This window comes from Oncorhynchus kisutch, linkage group LG26, assembly GCF_002021735.2.
Source record: "Oncorhynchus kisutch isolate 150728-3 linkage group LG26, Okis_V2, whole genome shotgun sequence".
NCBI lineage: Eukaryota > Metazoa > Chordata > Actinopteri > Salmoniformes > Salmonidae > Oncorhynchus > Oncorhynchus kisutch.
The window spans coordinates 46159551-46182332 of NC_034199.2; the positions used below are offsets into that span (position 1 = coordinate 46159551).

At 47.6% G+C, this 22782-nt stretch overlaps 1 protein-coding gene across 2 annotated transcripts in view; it reads right to left on the minus strand.

Annotated features, from left to right (window-relative positions):
* Positions 1-2774: 2774 nt before the first annotated feature.
* Positions 2775-22782, minus strand: part of ints6 (integrator complex subunit 6) — a 58434-nt gene continuing 38426 nt past the window's right edge. For both annotated transcript variants that reach the window (XM_031805617.1, XM_031805618.1), the window contains 9 exons: positions 19359-19453; positions 12804-12914; positions 12470-12685; positions 9942-10065; positions 9663-9805; positions 8347-8548; positions 7800-8165; positions 5321-5414; positions 2775-4432 (listed from right to left, as the gene is read on the minus strand). In XM_031805617.1, coding sequence (XP_031661477.1) covers positions 4339-4432; positions 5321-5414; positions 7800-8165; positions 8347-8548; positions 9663-9805; positions 9942-10065; positions 12470-12685; positions 12804-12914; positions 19359-19453 — 1445 coding nt within the window. In that variant the 3' untranslated portion in view covers positions 2775-4338. The remainder of the gene's footprint in view (positions 4433-5320; positions 5415-7799; positions 8166-8346; positions 8549-9662; positions 9806-9941; positions 10066-12469; positions 12686-12803; positions 12915-19358; positions 19454-22782) is intronic.

Here is a 22782-nt window from a genome sequence, read left to right on the forward strand (position 1 = left end):
ATAGTAGAGAGAATTATTTATTTAAGCTTTTATTTCTTTCATCACATTCCCAGTGGGTCAGAAGTTTACATACACTCAATTAGTATTTGGTAGCATTGCCTTTAAATTGTATAACTTGGGTCAAACGTTTTGGGTAGCCTTCCACAAGCTTCCCACAATAAGTTGAGTGAATTTTGGCCCATTCCTCCTGACAGAGCTGGTGTAACTGAGGCAGGTTTGTAGGCCTCCTTGCTCACACATGCTTTTTCAGTTCTGCCCACAATGTTCGATAGGATTGAGGTCAGGGCTTTGTGATGGCCACGCCAATACCTTGACTTTGTTGTCCTTAAGCCATTTTGCCACAACTTTGGAAGTATGCTTGGTGTCATTGTCCATTTGGAAGACCCATCTGTGACCAAGCTTTAACTGATGTCTTGAGATGTTGCTTCAATATATCCACATACTTTGTGAAGTGCACCAGTCCCTCCTGCAGCAACGCACCCCCACAACATGATGCTGCCACCCCCGTGCTTCACGGTTGGGAGGGTGTTCTTCGGCTTGCAAGCCTCCCCCTTTTTATCCTCCAAACATAACGATGGTCATTATGGTCGAATAGTTCTATTTTTGTTTCCTCAGACCAGAGGACATTTCTCCAAAAAGTACAATCTTCAAATTGAATCAAATTGGTCACATACACACGGTTAGCAGGCATTAATGCGAGTGTAGCGAAATGCTTCTAGTTCCGACCGTGCAGTAATATCTAACAATTCCCCAACAAGTGTAAAGGAACGAATAAGAATATGTACATGTAAAGATATGGATGAGCGATGGCCGAACGGCATAGGCAAGATGCAGTAGATGGTATTGAGTACAGTATATACATTACATACAGTAATGTAGGGTATGAAAACATTATATAAATCTCAGTCCCAGCTTTGATGCACCTGTACTGACCTCACCTTCTGGATGGTAGCGGGGTGAACAGGGAGTGACTTGGGTGGTTGTTGTCCTTGATCTTTTTGGCCTTCCTGTGACATCGGGTGGTATAGGTGTCGTGTTGTGCAGACCTTACTACCCTCTGGAGAGCCTTACGGTTGTGGGCAGAGCAGTTGCCGTACCAGGTGGTGATACAGCCCGACAGGATGCTCGATTGTGCATCAGTAAAAGTTTGTATTTTTGGTGACTAGCCTAATTTCTTCAGCCTCCTGAGATTGAAGAGGCGCTGTTGCGTCTTCTTCACTGCGCTGTCTGTGTGGGTGGACCAATTCAGTTTGTCCGTGATGTGTACGCCGAAGAACTTAAAACTTTCCACCTTCTCCACTACTGTCCCATCGATGTGGATAGGGGGGTGCTCCCTCTGCTGTTTCCTGAAGTCCACGATCATCTCCTTTGTTTTGTTGACGTCGAGTGTGAGGTTATTTTCCTGACACCACACTCCGAGGGCCCTCACCTCCTCCCTGTAGGACGTCTCGTCGTTGTTGGTAATCAAGCCTACCACTGTAGTGTCGTCCGCAAACTTGATTGAGTTGGAGGTGTGCATGGCCACGCAGTCATGGGTGAACAGGGAGTACAGGAGAGGGCTGAGAACGCATCCCCAATGTTGAGGATCAGCGGGGTGGAGATGTTTCCTATCCTCACCACCTGGGGATGGCCCGTCAGAAAGTCCAGGACCTGTCCTCATGTGCAGTTGTGAATCGTAGTCTGGCTTTTTTTAACAGTGGTTTTGGAGCAGTGGCTTCTTCCTTGCTGAGCGTCCTTTCAGGTTATGTCGATATAGGACTCGTTTTACTGTGGATATAGATACTTTTGTACCTGTTTCCTCCAGCATCTTCACAAGGTCCTTTGCTGTTGTTCTGGGATTGATTTTCACTTTTCGCACCACAGTACGTTCATCTCTAGGAGACAGCGCGTCTCCTTCCTGAGCGGTATGACGGCTGCGTGGTCCCATGGTGTTTATACTTGCGTACTATTGTTTGTACAGATGAACGTGGTACCTTCAGGTGTTTGGAAATTGCTCCCAAGCATGAACCACTCGCGGAAGTCTACACTTGTTTTTCTGAGGTCTTGGAGTGCTTGATGTCAAGCAAAGGGGCACTGAGTTTGAAGGTCGGCCTTGAAATACATCCACAGGTACCCCTCCAATTGACTACAGGTACAGGTACACCTCCAATTAACTACAGGTACAGGTACACCTCCAATTAACTACAGGTACAGGTGCCCCTCCAATTGACTACAGGTACAGGTACACCTCCAATTAACTACAGGTACAGGTCCAATTAACTACAGGTACACCTCCAATTGACTACAGGTACAGGTACCCCTCCAATTGACTACAGGTACAGGTACACCTCCAATGAACTACAGGTATAGGTACACCTCCAATTAACTACATCCACAGGTACCCCCCCAATTGACTACAGGTACACCTCCAATTAACTACAGGTACAGGTACACCTCCAATTGACTACAGGTACAGGTACACCTCCAATTGACTACAGGTACAGGTGCCCCTCCAATTAACTACAGGTACAGGTGCCCCTCCAATTAACTACAGGTACAGGTGCCCCTCCAATTAACTACAGGTACAGGTGCCCCTCCAATTAACTACAGGTACAGGTACACCTCTAAATAACTACATCCACAGGTACCCCTCCAATTGACTACAGGTACAGGTGCACCTCCAATTGACTCAAGTGATGTCAATTAGCCTATCACAGAAGCTTCTAAAGCCAATGCATCATGACATCAAAAGTCTCAAACTCTTCTTGAAAGTACAGTGACATAAAACAATTATGCTGATTGTGTGTTTTGACTTTATTTACATGGCCAAGTCACAGGTTAAAATAGAAACTTTATTCATGGAAATACAAAAAAAACAAAAAAAAAGGCCTTCCTCTGAACATTCTCTTTAAATAATTCTCTAAAGGTATTTACATCTATATACAGCGTATTCAAAATACTCTCTTTTGGTAGCGTCCTCTTTATAAACAAAGACAAGTTTGGCAACTATTTGGTCCCTGTATAGGAGGGTAGGGGGAGAGGGGGGGGGGGGATTGGAAAGGAGATGGGAGAGATAAAAGGGGAATAGGGGCAGGGAGGATTGCAAATGTTGTGGTGTAAACTGCCAGCCAGACATCTAGGGCCTCAATTCTACACAATTGAATGTCCAACGACACTTAACTGTTACACTACAAAGAGATTTAGTTTATGTTTGCAGCAAAGGGTAACTAAGTGGTTGTACGGGGTAATTGCTAGTGGCACGGATGCTATTGCTAACCATTCAATTATTGTCTATTTCCTGAGGCTCGTCTACGGCACTTTGATAACAGCATTCAGATGGTACGTTATTATTATTGTTGGGAGTTTGGTTTGGTTTATCCTTCTAGCTAAAATCCAGAACTGCTAAGATGACTGACTCGTGACGTTCCTCTTGCCTACAAATATGGAGTTCCATGAGAGTGAAATGTGGGCTTCGGTGTAGGTTGTGTAGGCGCAGCTGATTTTAGATTCACCTTTACATGGCAAGATTAGGAAGTCATGAGGGAGGGGAGTGGCCAACCCTTTCTGTTGGTGAATAGAGTAAAAGGAGTGTTTCTATTGGTGGAGTGGAGTGCCTATCAGGATTAAGTGAATAACCAAACGGGGACAAACCCACAACAAAAATACCACAGAAAGAGAGAGGGCGATGACTCGAGTGAGAGGACTAGAAAGAGAGATGGAGATGACTAGAAAGAGGACTAGAAAGAGAGATGGAGATGACTAGAAAGAGGACTAGAAAGAGAGATGGAGATGACTAGAAAGAGGACTAGAAAGAGAGGGCGAGGACTAGAAAGAGAGGACGAGGACTAGAAAGAGAGAGGACTAGAAAGAGAGAGGACTAGAAAGAGAGAGGACTAGAAAGAGAGAGGACTAGAAAGAGAGAGGACTAGAAAGAGAGAGGACTAGAAAGAGAGAGGACTAGAAAGAGAGATGACTAGAAAGAGAGATGACTAGAAAGAGAGATGACTAGAAAGAGAAAATGAAAAAAAAAAAAAACATGAAGCCACCTATAGATTCATTTGAAACCTAAAACATCAGTGTTCCTCTTTTGGCCCTGAGGTTGTTGGAAACTTTTTACAATCGAATTTGAACCCCCTCCCTTAGCAATATCAGTTCACCATACCATCACTGATGAGACACGCGTCACACAGTATACACGGACAGAGACAGACAGGCCAACAGCACTCATTTCATTGCTTGGGTTAGTTCATACACCTACTCTATAGGAATATTTCAGCCTGGGTAAGGGCTGCAGGTTGAGGGCTGAGGGTGGGGAGGAGGGGTTTAGGTCTGAGGGTCCGGGGAGTGAAGAGTTGTCCATTAGAACCCGTCCAGGTGGTTCATATTGTTGGCTCTGTTATGGATCTCTTCTAGAAAGTTCTCCAGCTGTTCTATCAGCACCCGCTTCTTGAACCTGAATAGAAGAGAATAGAACATGGTCACTGATACAGAACACGGTAAAATAGAACATGGTCACTGATACAGAACACGGTAAAATAGCCACGTTGGTGGATGGAGCAAGACATGATGTCCCAGATGTGCTCAATTGGATTCGGGTCTTTGCAGGGCTCTGGCAGTGCTCCTCCTTGCACAAAGGCAGAGGTAGCGGTCCTGCTGCTGGGTTGTTGCACTCCTACGGCCTACTCCACATCTCCTGATGTACTGGCCTGTCTCCTGGTAGCGCCTTCTTGCCACAGCTCGCATTGATGTTCCATCCTGGATGAGCTGCACTACCTGAGCCACTTGTGTGGGTTGTAGACTCTGTCTCATGCTACCACTAGAGTGAAAGCACCACCAGCATTCAAAAGTGACCAAAACATCAGCCAGGAAGCATAGGAACTGAGAAGTGGTCTGTGGTCACCACCTGCAGAACCACTCCTTTATTGGGGGTGTCTTGCTAATTGCCTATAATTTCCACCTGTTGTCTATTCCATTAGCACAACAGCATGTGAAATGTATTGTCAATCAGTGTTGCTTCCTAAGTGGACAGTTTGATTTCACAGAAGTGTGATTGACTTGGAGTCACATTGTGTTGTTTAAGTGTTCCCTTTATTTTTTGGAGCAGTATATATATATATATATATATATATATATATTTTTGATACTTCAAGGAGTCTTAAAAATGTAAAAATCAAATAGCTAAATGATCATTGGTAGGACCTTCTTAAAACAATTCCACATAGTTTATTAGACCACACCCACCTTAGACAGTAACGGGTTAAAAACAGGAATGAAAAAAAGAGTTCCAAGCTGATCATGTTCTAGTTTGACTCAGGTCTGTTTAGAAGCTTGTGTTCCTCACCTTGCAGCTTCTTTTATAATGTTCTGGAGAAATATCAACCGTGTGTCAAAGCTTCCTTGGATCTGCTTCAGGAAGTAGAAGATTTTTTCATAGTCTATAAAAACAATTAAAAAAACAAGAGAGAGAGAGAAGGGAAGAGTCAAGCACAGTGAGAGCTGCTGATGAAACTAGAGAACTTTCCATTCAGGGATTTCAGACCAGACATCAACTGTTGGCTATGAGACAAGGTCTAAGGGGTAATGATTGGACACGGAGTCAGTGAAGTGAATGACTACCATCACACAGCCAGTCTACAGACATACAGGCCACAGATTAATGACTATTATCGCACAGCCCTCAAGACCAGTGTTTTCCAACCCCGGTCCTCCAGTCCCCAAACCAACCCCGGTCCTCCAGTCCCCAAACCAACCCCGGTCCTCCAGTCCCCAAACCAACCCCTGGTCCTCCAGTCCCCAAACCAACCCCTGGTCCTCCAGTCCCCAAACCAACCCCTGGTCCTCCAGTCCCCAAACCAACCCCTGGTCCTCCAGTCCCCAAACCAACCCCTGGTCCTCCAGTCCCCAAACCAACCCCTGGTCCTCCAGTCCCCAAACCAACCCCTGGTCCTCCAGTCCCCAAACCAACCCCTGGTCCTCCAGTCCCCAAACCAACCCCTGGTCCTCCAGTCCCCAAACCAACCCCTGGTCCTCCAGTCCCCAAACCAACCCCTGGTCCTCCAGTCCCCAAACCAACCCCTGGTCCTCCAGTCCCCAAACCAACCCCTGGTCCTCCAGTCCCCAAACCAACCCCTGGTCCTCCAGTCCCCAAACCAACCCCTGGTCCTCCAGTCCCCAAACCAACCCCTGGTCCTCCAGTCCCCAAACCAACCCCTGGTCCTCCAGTCCCCAAACCAACCCCTGGTCCTCCAGTCCCCAAACCAACCCCTGGTCCTCCAGTCCCCAAACCAACCCCTGGTCCTCCAGTCCCCAAACCAACCCCTGGTCCTCCAGTCCCCAAACCAACCCCTGGTCCTCCAGTCCCCAAACCAACCCCTGGTCCTCCAGTCCCCAAACCAACCCCTGGTCCTCCAGTCCCCAAACCAACCCCTGGTCCTCCAGTCCCCAAACCAACCCCTGGTCCTCCAGTCCCCAAACCAACCCCTGGTCCTCCAGTCCCCAAACCAACCCCTGGTCCTCCAGTCCCCAAACCAACCCCTGGTCCTCCAGTCCCCAAACCAACCCCTGGTCCTCCAGTCCCCAAACCAACCCCTGGTCCTCCAGTCCCCAAACCAACCCCTGGTCCTCCAGTCCCCAAACCAACCCCTGGTCCTCCAGTCCCCAAACCAACCCCTGGTCCTCCAGTCCCCAAACCAACCCCGGTCCTCCAGTCCCCAAACCAACCCCGGTCCTCCAGTCCCCTCAACAGTACAATGTTTTGTTGTAGCCCTGAACAAACACCTCATTCAGCTCATTGAGGGCTTGATGATTAGTTGACAAATTGAATCAGATGTGCTTGTCCAGGGTTACAATAAACATGTGTACAGTTGGGGTACTGGAGGAGCAGGGTACTGCCCCAGACATACAGGCCCCAGATTACACAGCCAGTCTCCAGACATACAGGCCCCAGATTACACAGCCAGTCCCCAGACATACAGGCAGTCTCCAGACATCCAGGCCCCAGATTACACAGCCAGTCCCCAGACATCCAGGCCCCAGATTACACAGCCAGTCCCCAGACATCCAGGCCCCAGATTACACAGCCAGTCCCCAGACATCCAGGCCCCAGATTACACAGCCAGTCCCCAGACATCCAGGCCCCAGATTACACAGCCAGTCCCCAGACATCCAGGCCCCAGATTACACAGCCAGTCCCCAGACATCCAGGCCCCAGATTACACAGCCAGTCTCCAGACATCCAGGCCCCAGATTACACAGCCAGTCTCCAGACATCCAGGCCCCAGATTACACAGCCAGACATCCAGGCCCCAGATTACACAGCCAGACATCCAGGCCCCAGATTACACAGCCAGACATCCAGGCCCCAGATTACACAGCCAGACATCCAGGCCCCAGATTACACAGCCAGACATCCAGGCCCCAGATTACACAGCCAGACATCCAGGCCCCAGATTACACAGCCAGACATCCAGGCCCCAGATTACACAGCCAGTCTCCAGACATCCAGGCCCCAGATTACACAGCCAGACATCCAGGCCCCAGATTACACAGCCAGACATCCAGGCCCCAGAATACACAGCCAGTCTCCAGACATCCAGGCCACAGATTACACAGCCAGTCTCCAGACACACAGGCCACAGATTACAAAGCCAGTCTCCAGACACACAGGCCACAGATTACAAAGCCAGTCTTTGGAAACATCTGGACCAACAGCTTCACCATAAAATAACAATTACATCTAAATGAAGTCGTTTGGGAAAAGTGAGGCAACTTTCTCTGGTTGCCGTGGCAGAGTGTGGGCGTGGCGGCCCCTGGTTACGTACGTCTCCCGGGTTTCCGTATCTCCTTGGTGATGAGGGCTCGTAGTTCGGTGTTGACCTCCAGACTCTCGCTGTTCATCACCTTCTTCAGCTCAGCGGGGGAGGGGTACCGGGCCGGGCACTGCTCCTCCACCACACCCCCAGTCTCTCCTCCATCCTCATTGCCCTCTGAGAGCTCCACCTCCCTGGGAAGCCCATTCTCCTCCTCAGTGTCCCCATCAGCCTCCATGCGGTTCCCTGTGCCGGTGCCGTCGAGAAGGGGTCCAGAGAGGATCTCTCCTGGTTGGACCGTTGTCCCTGTCTCACACGTCTCTGGGTTGTAGAGGTTTCCAAACACAGCCTCAGAGTCTGACTCACTCTGGTCGCACTCTGTGAGAGAGAGAGAGAGAGAGGGGGGGGGGGGGTTCAGGGACAGTCGTTCATAACTAACATGTACGGAACTAAAATACTGTCACTTCCTTTTACAGACTCAGCACTTCAAATATTTGTGTTTTAACACACAGGTGCACTGACAACAATGGCACAGAGCTTGTGTGAGTGAGTGTCTCACCGGCGAGGGGGGGTCTGAAGGGGCTGGCTGCAGGGCTGACGGGGGGCGAATAGGCTCTGCCGGGGCGCAGTAGAGGGGACATGCACCGTCGTCTCTTAGGACCCCCACCCCCGACCCCGTGCATGTTGGAGTCACTCCCCGGACGCTTGCCCTTGTTCTGGGGACCCGTCACAAACTCATCGGCCTCGTCAATCATCATCCCCTAGAGAAACAGCAACAGAAAAGACAGGATAAACAAAACGTACTATTACAACTTCACTGTTATAATTGTTCAAGTGTAACAGTATAACTTTAAACCATCCCCTCGCCCATACCCGGGCTCGAACCAGGGACCCTCTGCACACATCAACAAGTCACCCACGAAGCATCGTTACCCATCGCTCCACAAAAGCCGCGGCCCTTGCAGAACAAGGGGAACCACTACTTCAAGGTCTCAGAGCAAGTGACGTCACCGATTGAAACGCTATTTAGAGGCGCACCACCGCTAACTAAACTAGCCGGTTCACATCCGTTACACCAGCACCCCCGCTAACTAAGCTAGCCGTTTCACATCCGTTACACCAGCACCACCGCTAACTAAGCTAGCCGTTTCACATCCGTTACCTCAGCACCACCGCTAACTAAGCTAGCCGTTTCACATCCGTTACCTCAGCACCACCGCTAACTAAGCTAGCCGTTTCACAGCCGTTACCTCAGCACCACCGCTAACTAAGCTAGCCGTTTCACATCCGTTACACCAGCACCACCGCTAACTAAGCTAGCCGTTTCACATCCGTTACACCAGCACCACCGGTAACTAAGCTAGCCGTTTCACATCCGTTACCTCAGCACCACCGCTAACTAAGCTAGCCGTTTCACATCCGTTACAAAAGCAACCAACTGACATTTGGCCAGAAAAATGTGTCGACTCATAATAGCACCAGCACCACCGCTAACTAAGCTAGCCGTTTCACATCCGTTACACCAGCACCACCGCTAACTAAGCTAGCCGTTTCACATCCGTTACCTCAGCACCACCGCTAACTAAGCTAGCCGTTTCACATCCGTTACCTCAGCACCACCGCTAACTAAGCTAGCCGTTTCACATCCGTTACCTCAGCACCACCGCTAACTAAGCTAGCCGTTTCACATCCGTTACAAAAGCAACCAACTGACATTTGGCCAGAAAAATGTGTCGACTCATAATAGCAATCAATTAGAGATGTTTTCAAAAAACAAATAAGAGTTTGTGAGGTTTTTACCAGCTGATTTCAGAGCTCCTCCTAGTGGAAGGGAATGGTAGTGAGAGTGATTTCTGTAGACAGCCATAGTCCTACCTTCTTGTCCAGTTTGAATGGATTTCCGAAGGTGTGCAGGCGTTTGGGCTGTTCAGGGTCTGCGTCTCTGAGGGGTTGGGGAAGGGCTTTGAGGAAGTCCTGGTAGTTCCCCATCTGGGCGATGGGCACACTGTGCAGCTGGTCTGGAGAGACAAGAGGACACAGGAAGACTTGGGCTCAAATTTCAGTCTTCGTCTCGTCCTTAACAAAACTGGTAGCGAGAATAATTCAACGGGAATTACAGTTAATTCTGGAACTGAATCACACACACACACACACCTGTGTCCTGTCCCCGGAGCAGACAGGTGGTGCTGAGCAGGTTCCTCCTCATGCGGCTCAGCTGATCCAGGAGGTGCATTCTGGGAATGTCGTAGGCGTTCCGGAAACCCTGAGGTTTCAGACTCTACACAGGGAACAGCGAGGAAGAGCTAGTAGTGTCACAGTAGATTAGAAAAGCAACACGATGGGGTAGTATCATATGAAACGATACTACAGTAAGTCAGGGGGGGGGGGGGGGTAGTATCATATGAAACGGTACTACAGTAAGTCGGGGGGGGGGTAGTATCATATGAAATGGTACTACAGTAAGTCAGGGGGGGGGGGTAGTATCATATGAAACGGTACTACAGTAAGTCAGGGGGGGGGTAGTATCATATGAAACGATACTACAGTAAGTCAGGGGGGGGTAGTATCATATGAAACGGTACTACAGTAAGTCAGGGGGGGGTAGTATCATATGAAACGGTACTACAGTAAGTCAGGGGGGGGGTAGTATCATATGAAACGGTACTACAGTAAGTCAGGGGGGGGTAGTATCATATGAAACGGTACTACAGTAAGTCAGGGGGGGGTAGTATCATATGAAACGGTACTACAGTAAGTCAGGGGGGGGTAGTATCATATGAAACGGTACTACAGTAAGTTAGGGGGGGGTAGTATCATATGAAACGGTACTACAGTAAGTCAGGGGGGGGTAGTATCATATGAAACGGTACTACAGTAAGTCAGGGGGGGGTAGTATCATATGAAACGGTACTACAGTAAGTCAGGGGGGGGGTAGTATCATATGAAACAGTACTACAGTAAGTCAGGGGGGGGGTAGTATCATATGAAACAGGTACTACAGTAAGTCAGGGGGGTAGTATCATATGAAACGGTACTACAGTAAGTCAGGGGGGGTAGTATCATATGAAACGGTACTACAGTAAGTCAGGGGGGGTAGTATCATATGAAACGGTACTACAGTAAGTCAGGGGGGGTAGTATCATATGAAACGGTACTACAGTAAGTCAGGGGGGTAGTATCATATGAAACGGTACTACAGTAAGTCAGGGGGGGGGGTAGTATCATATGAAACGATACTACAGTAAGTCGGGGGGGGGGGGGGTAGTATCATATGAAACGGTACTACAGTAAGTCAGGGGGGGGTAGTATCATATGAAACGGTACTACAGTAAGTCAGGGGGGGGGGTAGTATCATATGAAACGGTACTACAGTAAGTCAGGGGGGGGTAGTATCATATGAAACGGTACTTCAGTAAGTCGGGGGGGGGGTAGTATCATATGAAACGGTACTACAGTAAGTCGGGGGGGGGTAGTATCATATGAAACGGTACTACAGTAAGTCAGGGGGGGGTAGTATCATATGAAACGGTACTACAGTAAGTCAGGGGGGGGGTAGTATCATATGAAACGGTACTACAGTAAGTCAGGGGGGGGGTAGTATCATATGAAACGGTACTACAAGTAAGTCAGGGGGGGTAGTATCATATGAAACGGTACTACAGTAAGTCAGGGGGGGTAGTATCATATGAAACGGTACTACAGTAAGTCAGGGGGGGTAGTATCATATGAAACGGTACTACAGTAAGTCAGGTGCGGGGGTAGTATCATATCAAACGGTACTACAGTAAGTCAGGGGGGGGGTAGTATCATATGAAACGGTACTACAGTAAGTCAGGGGGGGGTTAGTATCATATGAAACGGTACTACAGTAAGTCAGGGGGGGTAGTATCATATGAAACGATACTACAGTAAGTCAGGGGGGTTAGTATCATATGAAACGGTACTACAGTGAGTCAGGGGGGGGGTTAGTATCATATGAAACGGTACTACAGTAAGTCGGGGGGGGGGTAGTATCATATGAAACGGTACTACAGTAAGTCAGGGGGGGGGGGGTAGTATCATATGAAACGGTACTACAGTAAGTTAGGGGGGGGTAGTATCATATGAAACGGTACTACAGTAAGTAAGGGGGGGTAGTATCATATGAAACGGTACTACAGTAAGTAAGGGGGGGTTAGTATCATATGAAACGATACTACAGTAAGTCGGGGGGGGGGTAGTATCATATGAAACGGTACTACAAGTAAGTAAGGGGGGGGGTAGTATCATATGAAACGGTACTACAGTAAGTCAGGGGGGGGTAGTATCATATGAAACGATACTACAGTAAGTCGGGGGGGGGGTAGTATCATATGAAGCGGTACTACAGTAAGTCGGGGGGGTAGTATCATATGAAACGGTACTACAGTAAGTCGGGGGGGGGGGGGTAGTATCATATGAAACGGTACTAGGGTTTTCTAAAATGTTGGTGTCATAACGATTTGGTGCTGTCGTACTACCGTGGTACCGGTGTACAGCGCAACATGATTACACACGTACAAATATGTTATAGAAATGTATACTTTATACCATACAGAGAATCATGGCTGATCTACACAGTATCTCTACGTGAGCATCTCTAGAGATAACATGACGTCTTCATCCTCAAGCATCACAGCTAAGGGCCGTTCGGTGGTGCTGACCTTGTTGAGAGGAGCCAGCTGAAAGCCAGAGAACTCTTTAGAGTTTAGCTCCAGGGGCAGGGCGGCCGTCTCTCCTGTGATGCTGGCCAGAAGCTGAGTGAAGTCTCTGCGCTGGGCCAGGGAGATGTCCCCACCGCGGTCACGCACCTTGATGCCACCCTCCGCTACCACTTTTTTAGCTACAGATGCTATCAGCCGCTCGTACTCTATCTTGGTCTGGGGAGAAGATGCATGGATGGTTATGGAAGGAAGAGTGAATGGAAACCAAGACAGTTTGCACTCACCAACACACACAGGGACAGACAGACGGGACAGAGACGCACAGACACACTACCTGCTGGCTGAGCTTCTTGAGGTAGGACACCACACTGTAACTCAGACCATACTCCATGTTGTCGGCCAGGAGGTTAGGAGCTCCCATGATCCTTAGCGCCTTCCGGAGGGACTGCAGAAGAGTAGAGAAGGCATCATCAAGACCACACATTACAACCAAAATACATAACGATGTCACCTAATTCCACCGCGGCAGCCACGTTAGCCCCTAGCGGAGGATATAACTCCACCGTGGCAGCCACATTAGCCCCTACCGGAGGATATAACTCCACCGCGGCAGCCACGTTAGCGCCTACCGGAGGATATAACTCCACCGCGGCAGCCACGTTAGCGCCTACCGGAGGATATAACTCCACCGCGGCAGCCACGTTAGCGCCTAGCGGAGGATATAACTCCACCGCGGCAGCCACGTTAGCCCCTACCGGAGGATATAACTCCACCGCGGCAGCCACGTTAGCCCCTACCGGAGGATATAACTCCACCGTGGCAGCCACGTTAGCCCCTACCGGAGGATATAACTCCACCGCGGCAGCCACGTTAGCCCCTACCGGAGGATATAACTCCACCTCGGCAGCCACCCACGTTAGCCCCTAGCGGTGGATAACACTACCGTTTAAGTTTGGGGTCACTTAGAAATGTCCTTGTTTTTGAAAAAGCATATTTATGTCCATTAAAACATCAAATTGATCAGAAAACACAGTGTAGACATGTTTAATGTCGTAATTGTTAATGTTTGCAATTATGTTAGCACAGCTGAAAACTGTTGTCCTGATTAAAGAAGCAATACAACTGGCCTTAGACTAGTTTAGCATCAGCATTGGTCTTTGTTTCTGGCCATTTTGAGCCTGTAATCGAACCCACAAATGCTGATGCTCCAGATACTCAACTAGTCTAAGGCCAGTTTTATTGCTTCTTTAAATCAGGACAGTTTTCAGCTGTGCTAACATAATTGCAAAAGGGTTTTCTAATGGTCAACTAGCCTTTTAAAATGCTAAACTTGGATTAGCTAACACAACGTGCTATTGGAACACAGGAGTGATGGTTGCTGATAATGGGCCTCTGTACGCCTATGTAGATGCTCCATTTTCTTTTGCCATTTCCAGCTACATTAGTAATTTACAACGACTATACTGTATTTTTTTAATTGAACCTTTATTTAACCAGGTAGGCTAGTTGAGGACAAGTTCTCATTTGCAACTGCAACCTGGCCAAGATCAAGCATAGCAGTGTGAACAGACAACACAGAGTTACACATGGAGTAAACAATAAACAAGTCAATAACATAGCAGAAAAAAAAAATTCTACATACATTGTGTGCAAAAGGCATGAGGTCGGCAATAAATAGGCCATAGGAGTGAATAATTACAATTTAGCAGATTAACACTGGAGTGATAAATGATCAGATGAACATGTGCAGGTAGAGATACTGGTGTGCATAAGAGCAGAAAAGTAAATAAATAAAAACAGTATGGGGATGAGGTAGGTGAATTGGGCGGCCTATATACCGATTGACTATGTACAGCTGCAGCGTTCGGTTAGCTGCTCAGATAGCAGATGTTTAAAGCTGGTGAGGGAGATAAGTCTCCAACTTCAGAGATTTTTGCAATTCGTTCCAGTCACAGGCAGCAGAGAACTGGAAGGAAAGGCGGCCAAATGAGGTTTTGGCTTTAGGGATGATCAGTGAGATACACTTGCTGGAGCGCGTGCTACGGGTGGGTGTTGCCATCGTGACCAGTGAACTGAGATAAGGCAGAGCTTTACCTAGCATGGACTTGTAGATGACCTGGAGCCAGTGGGTCTGGCGACGAACATGTAGCGAGGGCCGGCCGACTAGAGCATACAGGTCGCAGTGGTGGGTGGTATAAGGTGCTTTTGTAACAAAACGGATGGCACTGTGATAAACTGCATCCAGTTTGCTGAGTAGAGTATTGGAAGCTATTTTGTAGATGACATCGCCGAAGTTGAGGATCGGTAGGATAGTCAGTTTTACATGGGTAAGTTTGGCGGCGTGAGTGAAGGAGGCTTTGTTGCGAAATAGAAAACCGACTCTAGATTTGATTTTAGATTGGAGATGTTTGATATGAGACTGGAAGGAGAGTTTACAGTCTAGCCAGACACCTAGGTACTTATAGATGTCCACATATTCTAGGTCGGAACCATCCAGGGTGGTCATGCTAGTCGGGTGTGCGGGTGCAGGCAGCGAACAGTTGAAAAGCATGCATTTGGTTTTACTAGCGTTTAAGAGCAGTTGGAGGCCACGGAAGGAGTGTTGAATGGCATTGAAGCTCGTTTGGAGGTTAGATAGGACAGTGTCCAAGGAAGGGCCAGAAGTATACAGAATGGTGTCGTCTACGTAGAGGTGGATCAGGGAATCGCCCGCAGCAAGAGCAACATCATTGATATATACAGAGAAAAGAGTCAGCCCGAGAATTGAACCCTGTGGTACTTCCATAGAGACTGCCAGAGGACCGGACAACATGCCCTCCGATTTGACACACTGAACTCTGTCTGCAAAGTAGTTGGTGAACCAGGCAAGGCAGTCATTAGAAAAGCCGAGGCTACTGAGTCTGCCGATAAGAATATGGTGATTGACAGAGTCGAAAGCCTTGGCCAGGTCGATGAAGACGGCTGCACAGTACTGTCTTTTATCGATGGCGGTTATGACATCGTTTAGTACCTTGAGCGTGGCTGAGGTGCACCCGTGACCGGCTCGGAAACGGGATTGCAAAGCGGAGGAGGTATGGTGGAATTCGAAATGGTCAGTGATCTGTTTTTTGACTTGGCTTTCGAAGACCTTGGAGAGGCAGGGCAGGATGGATATAGGTCTGTAACAGTTTGGGTCCAGGGTGTCTCCCCTTTGAAGAGGGGGATGACCGCGGCAGCTTTCCAATCCTTGGGGATCTCAGATGATACGAAGGAGTGGTTGAACAGGCTGGTAATAGGGGTTGTGACAATGGCGGCGGACAGTTTCAGAAATAGAGGGTCCAGATTGTCAAACCCGGCGGATTTGTATGGGTCAAGGTTTTCAGCTCTTTCAGAACATCTGCTATCTGGATTTGGGTAAAAGGAGAAGCTGGGGAGGCGTGGTCGAGTAGCTGCAGGTGGAGGGGGGGTGGAGCTGTTGGCAGAGGTTGGAGTAGCCAGGAGGAAGGCATGGCCAGCCGTTGAGAAATGCTTGTTGAAGTTTTCGATTATCACGGATTTATCGGTGGTGACCGTGTTACCTAGCCTCAGTGCAGTGGGCAGCTGGGAGGAGGTGACCGTGTTACCTAGCCTCAGTGCAGTGGGCAGCTGGGAGGAGGTGACCGTGTTACCTAGCCTCAGTGCAGTGGGCAGCTGGGAGGAGGTGCTCTTGTTCTCCATGGATTTATCGGTGGTGACCGTGTTACCTAGCCTCAGTGCAGTGGGCAGCTGGGAGGAGGTGCTCTTGTTCTCCATGGATTTATCGGTGGTGACCGTGTTACCTAGCCTCAGTGCAGTGGGCAGCTGGGAGGAGGTGACCGTGTTACCTAGCCTCAGTGCAGTGGGCAGCTGGGAGGAGGTGACCGTGTTACCTAGCCTCAGTGCAGTGGGCAGCTGGGAGGAGGTGCTCTTGTTCTCCATGGATTTATCGGTGGTGACCGTGTTACCTAGCCTCAGTGCAGTGGGCAGCTGGGAGGAGGTGCTCTTGTTCTCCATGGATTTATCAGTGGTGACCGTGTTACCTAGCCTCAGTGCAGTGGGCAGCTGGGAGGAGGTGCTCTTGTTCTCCATGGATTTATCAGTGGTGACCGTGTTACCTAGCCTCAGTGCAGTGGGTAGCTGGGAGGAGGTGCTCTTGTTCTCCATGGATTTATCAGTGGTGACCGTGTTACCTAGCCTCAGTGTAGTGGGCAGCTGGGAGGAGGTGCTCTTGTTCTCCATGGATTTATCAGTGGTGACCGTGTTACCTAGCCTCAGTGCAGTGGGCAGCTGGGAGGAGGTGCTCTTGTTCTCCATGGATTTATCGGTGGTGACCGTGTTACCTAGCCTCAGTGCAGTGGGCAGCTGGGAGGAGGTGCTCTTGTTCTCCATGGATTTATCAGTGGTGACTGTGTTACCTAGCCTCAGTGCAGTGGGCAGCTGGGAGGCCAGGTCGATTAGAAAGGCCTGCTCGCAGAAGTGTTTTAGGGAGCGTTTGACAGTGATGAGGGGTGGTTTGACCACAGACCCATTACGGATGAAGTCAATGAGGCAGTGATCGCTGAGATCCTGATTGAAGACAGCAGAGGTGTATTTGGAGGGCAAGTTGGTCAGGCTAATGTCTATTAGGGTTCCCATGTTTACGGATTTAGGGTTGTACCTGGTGGGTTCCTTGATGATTTGTGTGAGATTGGGGGTTAAGTGACCTAAACTGGGATATGCTTAACAAAACAAACTCAGAACAAAAGCTAGATGGGGGGGGGGCGATCAAATCACAGATGGTGTCCAGGGCACAGCTGGGAGCTGAGGGGGGGGGGACGGTAGCAGGCGGCAACAGAGAGACCTATTTCTGGAGAGATAAAATTTCGAACTGTTTGGGCATAGACCTGGAAAGTATGACAGAACTTTGCAGGCTAACTCCTCCCCCTTTGGCAGTTCTATCTTGACGGAAAGTGTTTTGGTGGCCTTCCTATGCCAGGATTCAGACACGGCTAGGACATCAGGGTTGGCAGAGTGTGCTAAAGCAGTGAGTAAAACTTAGGGAGGAGGCTTCTGAAGTTGACATGCATGAAACCAAGGCTTTTTTGATCACAGAAGTCAACAAATGAGGGTGCCTGGGGACATTGCAGGGTTCATCTCCACATCACCCGAGGAACAGAGGAGGAGTAGGATGAGGGTGCGGCTAAAGGCCATCAAAACTGGTCGCCTAGAGCGTTGGGGACAGAGAATAAAAGGAGCAGATTTTTGGGCATGGTAGAATATATTCAGGGCATAATGTGCAGACGGGTATGGTGGGGTGTGGGTACAGAGGAGGTAAACCCAGGCACTGGGTAATGATAAGAGAGGTTGTATCTATGGACATGCTGGTTCTAATGGTGTGAGGAACTAGTGGAACTAGGGGCTCCATTGTAAATTAAAACAATGATAACTAACCTGAACAACAGAATAAAAGGCATATTGACATTTGAGAGAGACATACAGCGAGGCATAAAGTAATCGCAGGTCTTGATTGGGAGAGCGAGCTAAAACAGGTGAGACAACAGCAGCTAGTCAGCTAACACAACAACAGCAGGTAAAATGGCGATGACTAGGCAGAGAGGGTCGGATTAACTACACACAGAGCCTGAGTTTGCTCTGGGGCCGCCAGATAAAACATAAATAAACAGAATGGAGTACCGTGATTAATGGACAGTCCAGCAGGCATCAGCTATGTAGCCAAGTGATCATAGTGTCCAGGGGGCAGCAGTAGATGGAACAGGGAAGCCGCCACTATGCTAGCACGCGGGCGACACAACGTTTAAAGTTAGTAGCCCAGAGGTGGTAGGGGGGGGTCTGCTCAGACAGAGGCCGGTTGAAGGCACAGCGGATGGAGTATTCGTCGGCAGATCAGACGTGGTGGTGCGGCGGGGCGCCATGTCGACAGAGAATACAAGCCAGATGGCGAAAGAGGTATTGAAGAATTTTGTTTAATAGCCGGGAGATGTGCCTGGCTCACGGCTAACTGGTGCTAGCTTCGTGGCAGTGGCATTAGCCAGTATAGCCAATCGGTAGCAGCGGTGATCCGATGCCAAGGTCCAGAGTTTACAGCAAGGATCCGGTGGAGTATTGGGTTCTAGACGTGTATGAGTGGGGTTCGGGTGAACAGCTGAGTAGGCCGGGAGGTGGGCCTCAGGGATAGCTTCGGTACTGGGGGCCACGGAGGGTGCAAGCTAGCTGTGAAGATTAGAAGTAGTGGTCCAGGGATTATGGCAGGAATCCAGCGTTGTTGTGGAGAGACAGTCCGATACTGGTAGATTAGCGAGTAATATCCAGGCTAAGAACAGGGCTGGTATCTGTGCAAGAAGGTAAAAGCCGCTAGCAGTGGCTAACAATGACTAAATAGCATGTAGCTAGTTAGCTGGTTAGCTTCTAGAGGTTCTTGAATGTGTTCTAAAGTGAAAAATAATAGCGATACCGTATCACATTGGGTGAGGCAGGTTACCAGAAGGTATAATTAAATAAAAAAATCGAAAAGAGATTGAAATACGGAAAATACAAAAGTACACGAGAGGACGAACAAAACACGTCTTCACTGCTACGTCATCTTGGATAATTTCTGATCAATTTTATGTTCTTTTATTAGACAACATTTTTTTGCTTTTCTTTCAAAAACAAGTACATTTCTAAGTGACCCCAAACTTTTGAACGGTAGTGTATGTATGTAAATATTCATATTTTTCTCTGGATTTTCAAAATTCTCTCGTGACCTTTTTTGGGAACCTCTGAATTAGCCCCTACACCATCTATCATTTTCACTCCCTCAGCTTTGGGAGACTTGTGCCTATGGCGTAGGTTGAACGTGATCACATAACTGGGAGTGCCGAGGGGCTGGTTTGACATTCAGCCGTTGACTTACCCCAATGTAATAAAGAGGCATGGTCTTCAGGTAGTTCTCAAATGACTGACGCCATTTAATGGTGGGCTTGAACTTGTGCACCCGGATCAAGTCATCTGCAACACATACAGAGCAGGCTTTAGGAGAGGTAGAGTGTGACCACTATGGCCAGAGACATTAATTATCATATTACCAGATGTTTTCCATATAGAATGTATTACAGAGTATCTGTTTTGCTTTATCTTGGCCAGGTTGTCAATGAGAACGTTCTCAACTGGCCTACCTGGTTAAATAAAGGTGTTCTCAACTGGCCTACCTGGTTAAATAAAGGTGTTCTCAACTGGCCTACCTGGTTAAATAAAGGTGTTCTCAACTGGCCTACCTGGTTAAATAAAGGTGTTCTCAACTGGCCTACCTGGTTAAATAAAGGTGTTCTCAACTGGCCTACCTGGTTAAATAAAGGTGTTCTCAACTAGCCTACCTGGTTAAATAAAGGTGTTCTCAACTGGCCTACCTGGTTAAATAAAGGTGTTCTCAACTGGCCTACCTGGTTAAATAAAGGTGTTCTCAACTTGCCTACCTGGTTAAATAAAGGTGTTCTCAACTAGCCTACCTGGTTAAATAAAGGTGTTCTCAACTAGCCTACCTGGTTAAATAAAGGTGTTCTCAACTAGCCTACCTGGTTAAATAAAGGTGTTCTCAACTTGCCTACCTGGTTAAATAAAGGTGTTCTCAACTGGCCTACCTGGTTAAATAAAGGTGTTCTCAACTAGCCTACCTGGTTAAATAAAGGTGTTCTCAGCTGACCTACCTGGTTAAATAAAGGTGTTCTCAACTGGCCTACCTGGTTAAATAAAGGTGTTCTCAACTAGCCTACCTGGTTAAATAAAGGTGTTCTCAACTGGCCTACCTGGTTAAATAAAGGTGTTCTCAACTGGCCTACCTGGTTAAATAAAGGTGTTCTCAACTAGCCTACCTGGTTAAATAAAGGTGTTCTCAACTGGCCTACCTGGTTAAATAAAGGTGTTCTCAACTGGCCTACCTGGTTAAATAAAGGTGTTCTCAACTAGCCTACCTGGTTAAATAAAGGTGTTCTCAACTAGGCTACCTGGTTAAATAAAGGTGTTCTCAACTAGGCTACCTGGTTAAATAAAGGTGTTCTCAACTAGCCTACCTGGTTAAATAAAGGTGTTCTCAACTGGCCTACCTGGTTAAATAAAGGTGTTCTCAACTGGCCTACCTGGTTAAATAAAGGTGTTCTCAACTGGCCTACCTGGTTAAATAAAGGTGTTCTCAACTAGGCTACCTGGTTAAATAAAGGTGTTCTCAACTAGGCTACCTGGTTAAATAAAGGTGTTCTCAACTGGCCTACCTGGTTAAATAAAGGTGTTCTCAACTAGCCTACCTGGTTAAATAAAGGTGTTCTCAACTAGCCTACCTGGTTAAATAAAGGTGTTCTCAACTAGCCTACCTGGTTAAATAAAGGTGTTCTCAACTTGCCTACCTGGTTAAATAAAGGTGTTCTCAACTGGCCTACCTGGTTAAATAAAGGTGTTCTCAACTAGCCTACCTGGTTAAATAAAGGTGTTCTCAGCTGACCTACCTGGTTAAATAAAGGTGTTCTCAACTGGCCTACCTGGTTAAATAAAGGTGTTCTCAACTAGCCTACCTGGTTAAATAAAGGTGTTCTCAACTGGCCTACCTGGTTAAATAAAGGTGTTCTCAACTGGCCTACCTGGTTAAATAAAGGTGTTCTCAACTAGCCTACCTGGTTAAATAAAGGTGTTCTCAACTGGCCTACCTGGTTAAATAAAGGTGTTCTCAACTGGCCTACCTGGTTAAATAAAGGTGTTCTCAACTAGCCTACCTGGTTAAATAAAGGTGTTCTCAACTAGCCTACCTGGTTAAATAAAGGTGTTCTCAACTAGGCTACCTGGTTAAATAAAGGTGTTCTCAACTAGCCTACCTGGTTAAATAAAGGTGTTCTCAACTGGCCTACCTGGTTAAATAAAGGTGTTCTCAACTGGCCTACCTGGTTAAATAAAGGTGTTCTCAACTAGCCTACCTGGTTAAATAAAGGTGTTCTCAACTAGCCTACCTGGTTAAATAAAGGTGTTCTCAACTAGGCTACCTGGTTAAATAAAGGTGTTCTCAACTGGCCTACCTGGTTAAATAAAGGTGTTCTCAACTAGCCTACCTGGTTAAATAAAGGTGTTCTCAACTAGCCTACCTGGTTAAATAAAGGTGTTCTCAACTAGCCTACCTGGTTAAATAAAGGTGTTCTCAACTAGCCTACCTGGTTAAATAAAGGTGTTCTCAACTAGCCTACCTGGTTAAATAAAGGTGTTCTCAACTAGCCTACCTGGTTAAATAAAGGTGTTCTCAACTGGCCTACCTGGTTAAATAAAGGTGTTCTCAACTGGCCTACCTGGTTAAATAAAGGTGTTCTCAACTAGCCTACCTGGTTAAATAAAGGTGTTCTCAACTAGCCTACCTGGTTAAATAAAGGTGTTCTCAACTGGCCTACCTGGTTAAATAAAGGTGTTCTCAACTGGCCTACCTGGTTAAATAAAGGTGTTCTCAACTGGCCTACCTGGTTAAATAAAGGTGTTCTCAACTGGCCTACCTGGTTAAATAAAGGTGTTCTCAACTGGCCTACCTGGTTAAATAAAGGTGTTCTCAACTGGCCTACCTGGTTAAATAAAGGTGTTCTCAACTAGCCTACCTGGTTAAATAAAGGTGTTCTCAACTGGCCTACCTGGTTAATAAAGGTGTTCTCAACTAGCCTACCTGGTTAAATAAAGGTGTTCTCAACTAGCCTACCTGGTTAAATAAAGGTGTTCTCAACTAGCCTACCTGGTTAAATAAAGGTGTTCTCAACTGGCCTACCTGGTTAAATAAAGGTGTTCTCAACTGGCCTACCTGGTTAAATAAGGTGTTCTCAACTGGCCTACCTGGTTAAATAAAGGTGTTCTCAACTAGCCTACCTGGTTAAATAAAGGTGTTCTCAACTGGCCTACCTGGTTAAATAAAGGTGTTCTCAACTGGCCTACCTGGTTAAATAAAGGTGTTCTCAACTAGCCTACCTGGTTAAATAAAGGTGTTCTCAACTAGCCTACCTGGTTAAATAAAGGTGTTCTCAACTAGGCTACCTGGTTAAATAAAGGTGTTCTCAACTAGCCTACCTGGTTAAATAAAGGTGTTCTCAACTGGCCTACCTGGTTAAATAAGGTGTTCTCAACTGGCCTACCTGGTTAAATAAAGGTGTTCTCAACTGGCCTACCTGGTTAAATAAAGGTGTTCTCAACTAGGCTACCTGGTTAAATAAAGGTGTTCTCAACTAGGCTACCTGGTTAAATAAAGGTGTTCTCAACTGGCCTACCTGGTTAAATAAAGGTGTTCTCAACTAGCCTACCTGGTTAAATAAAGGTGTTCTCAACTAGCC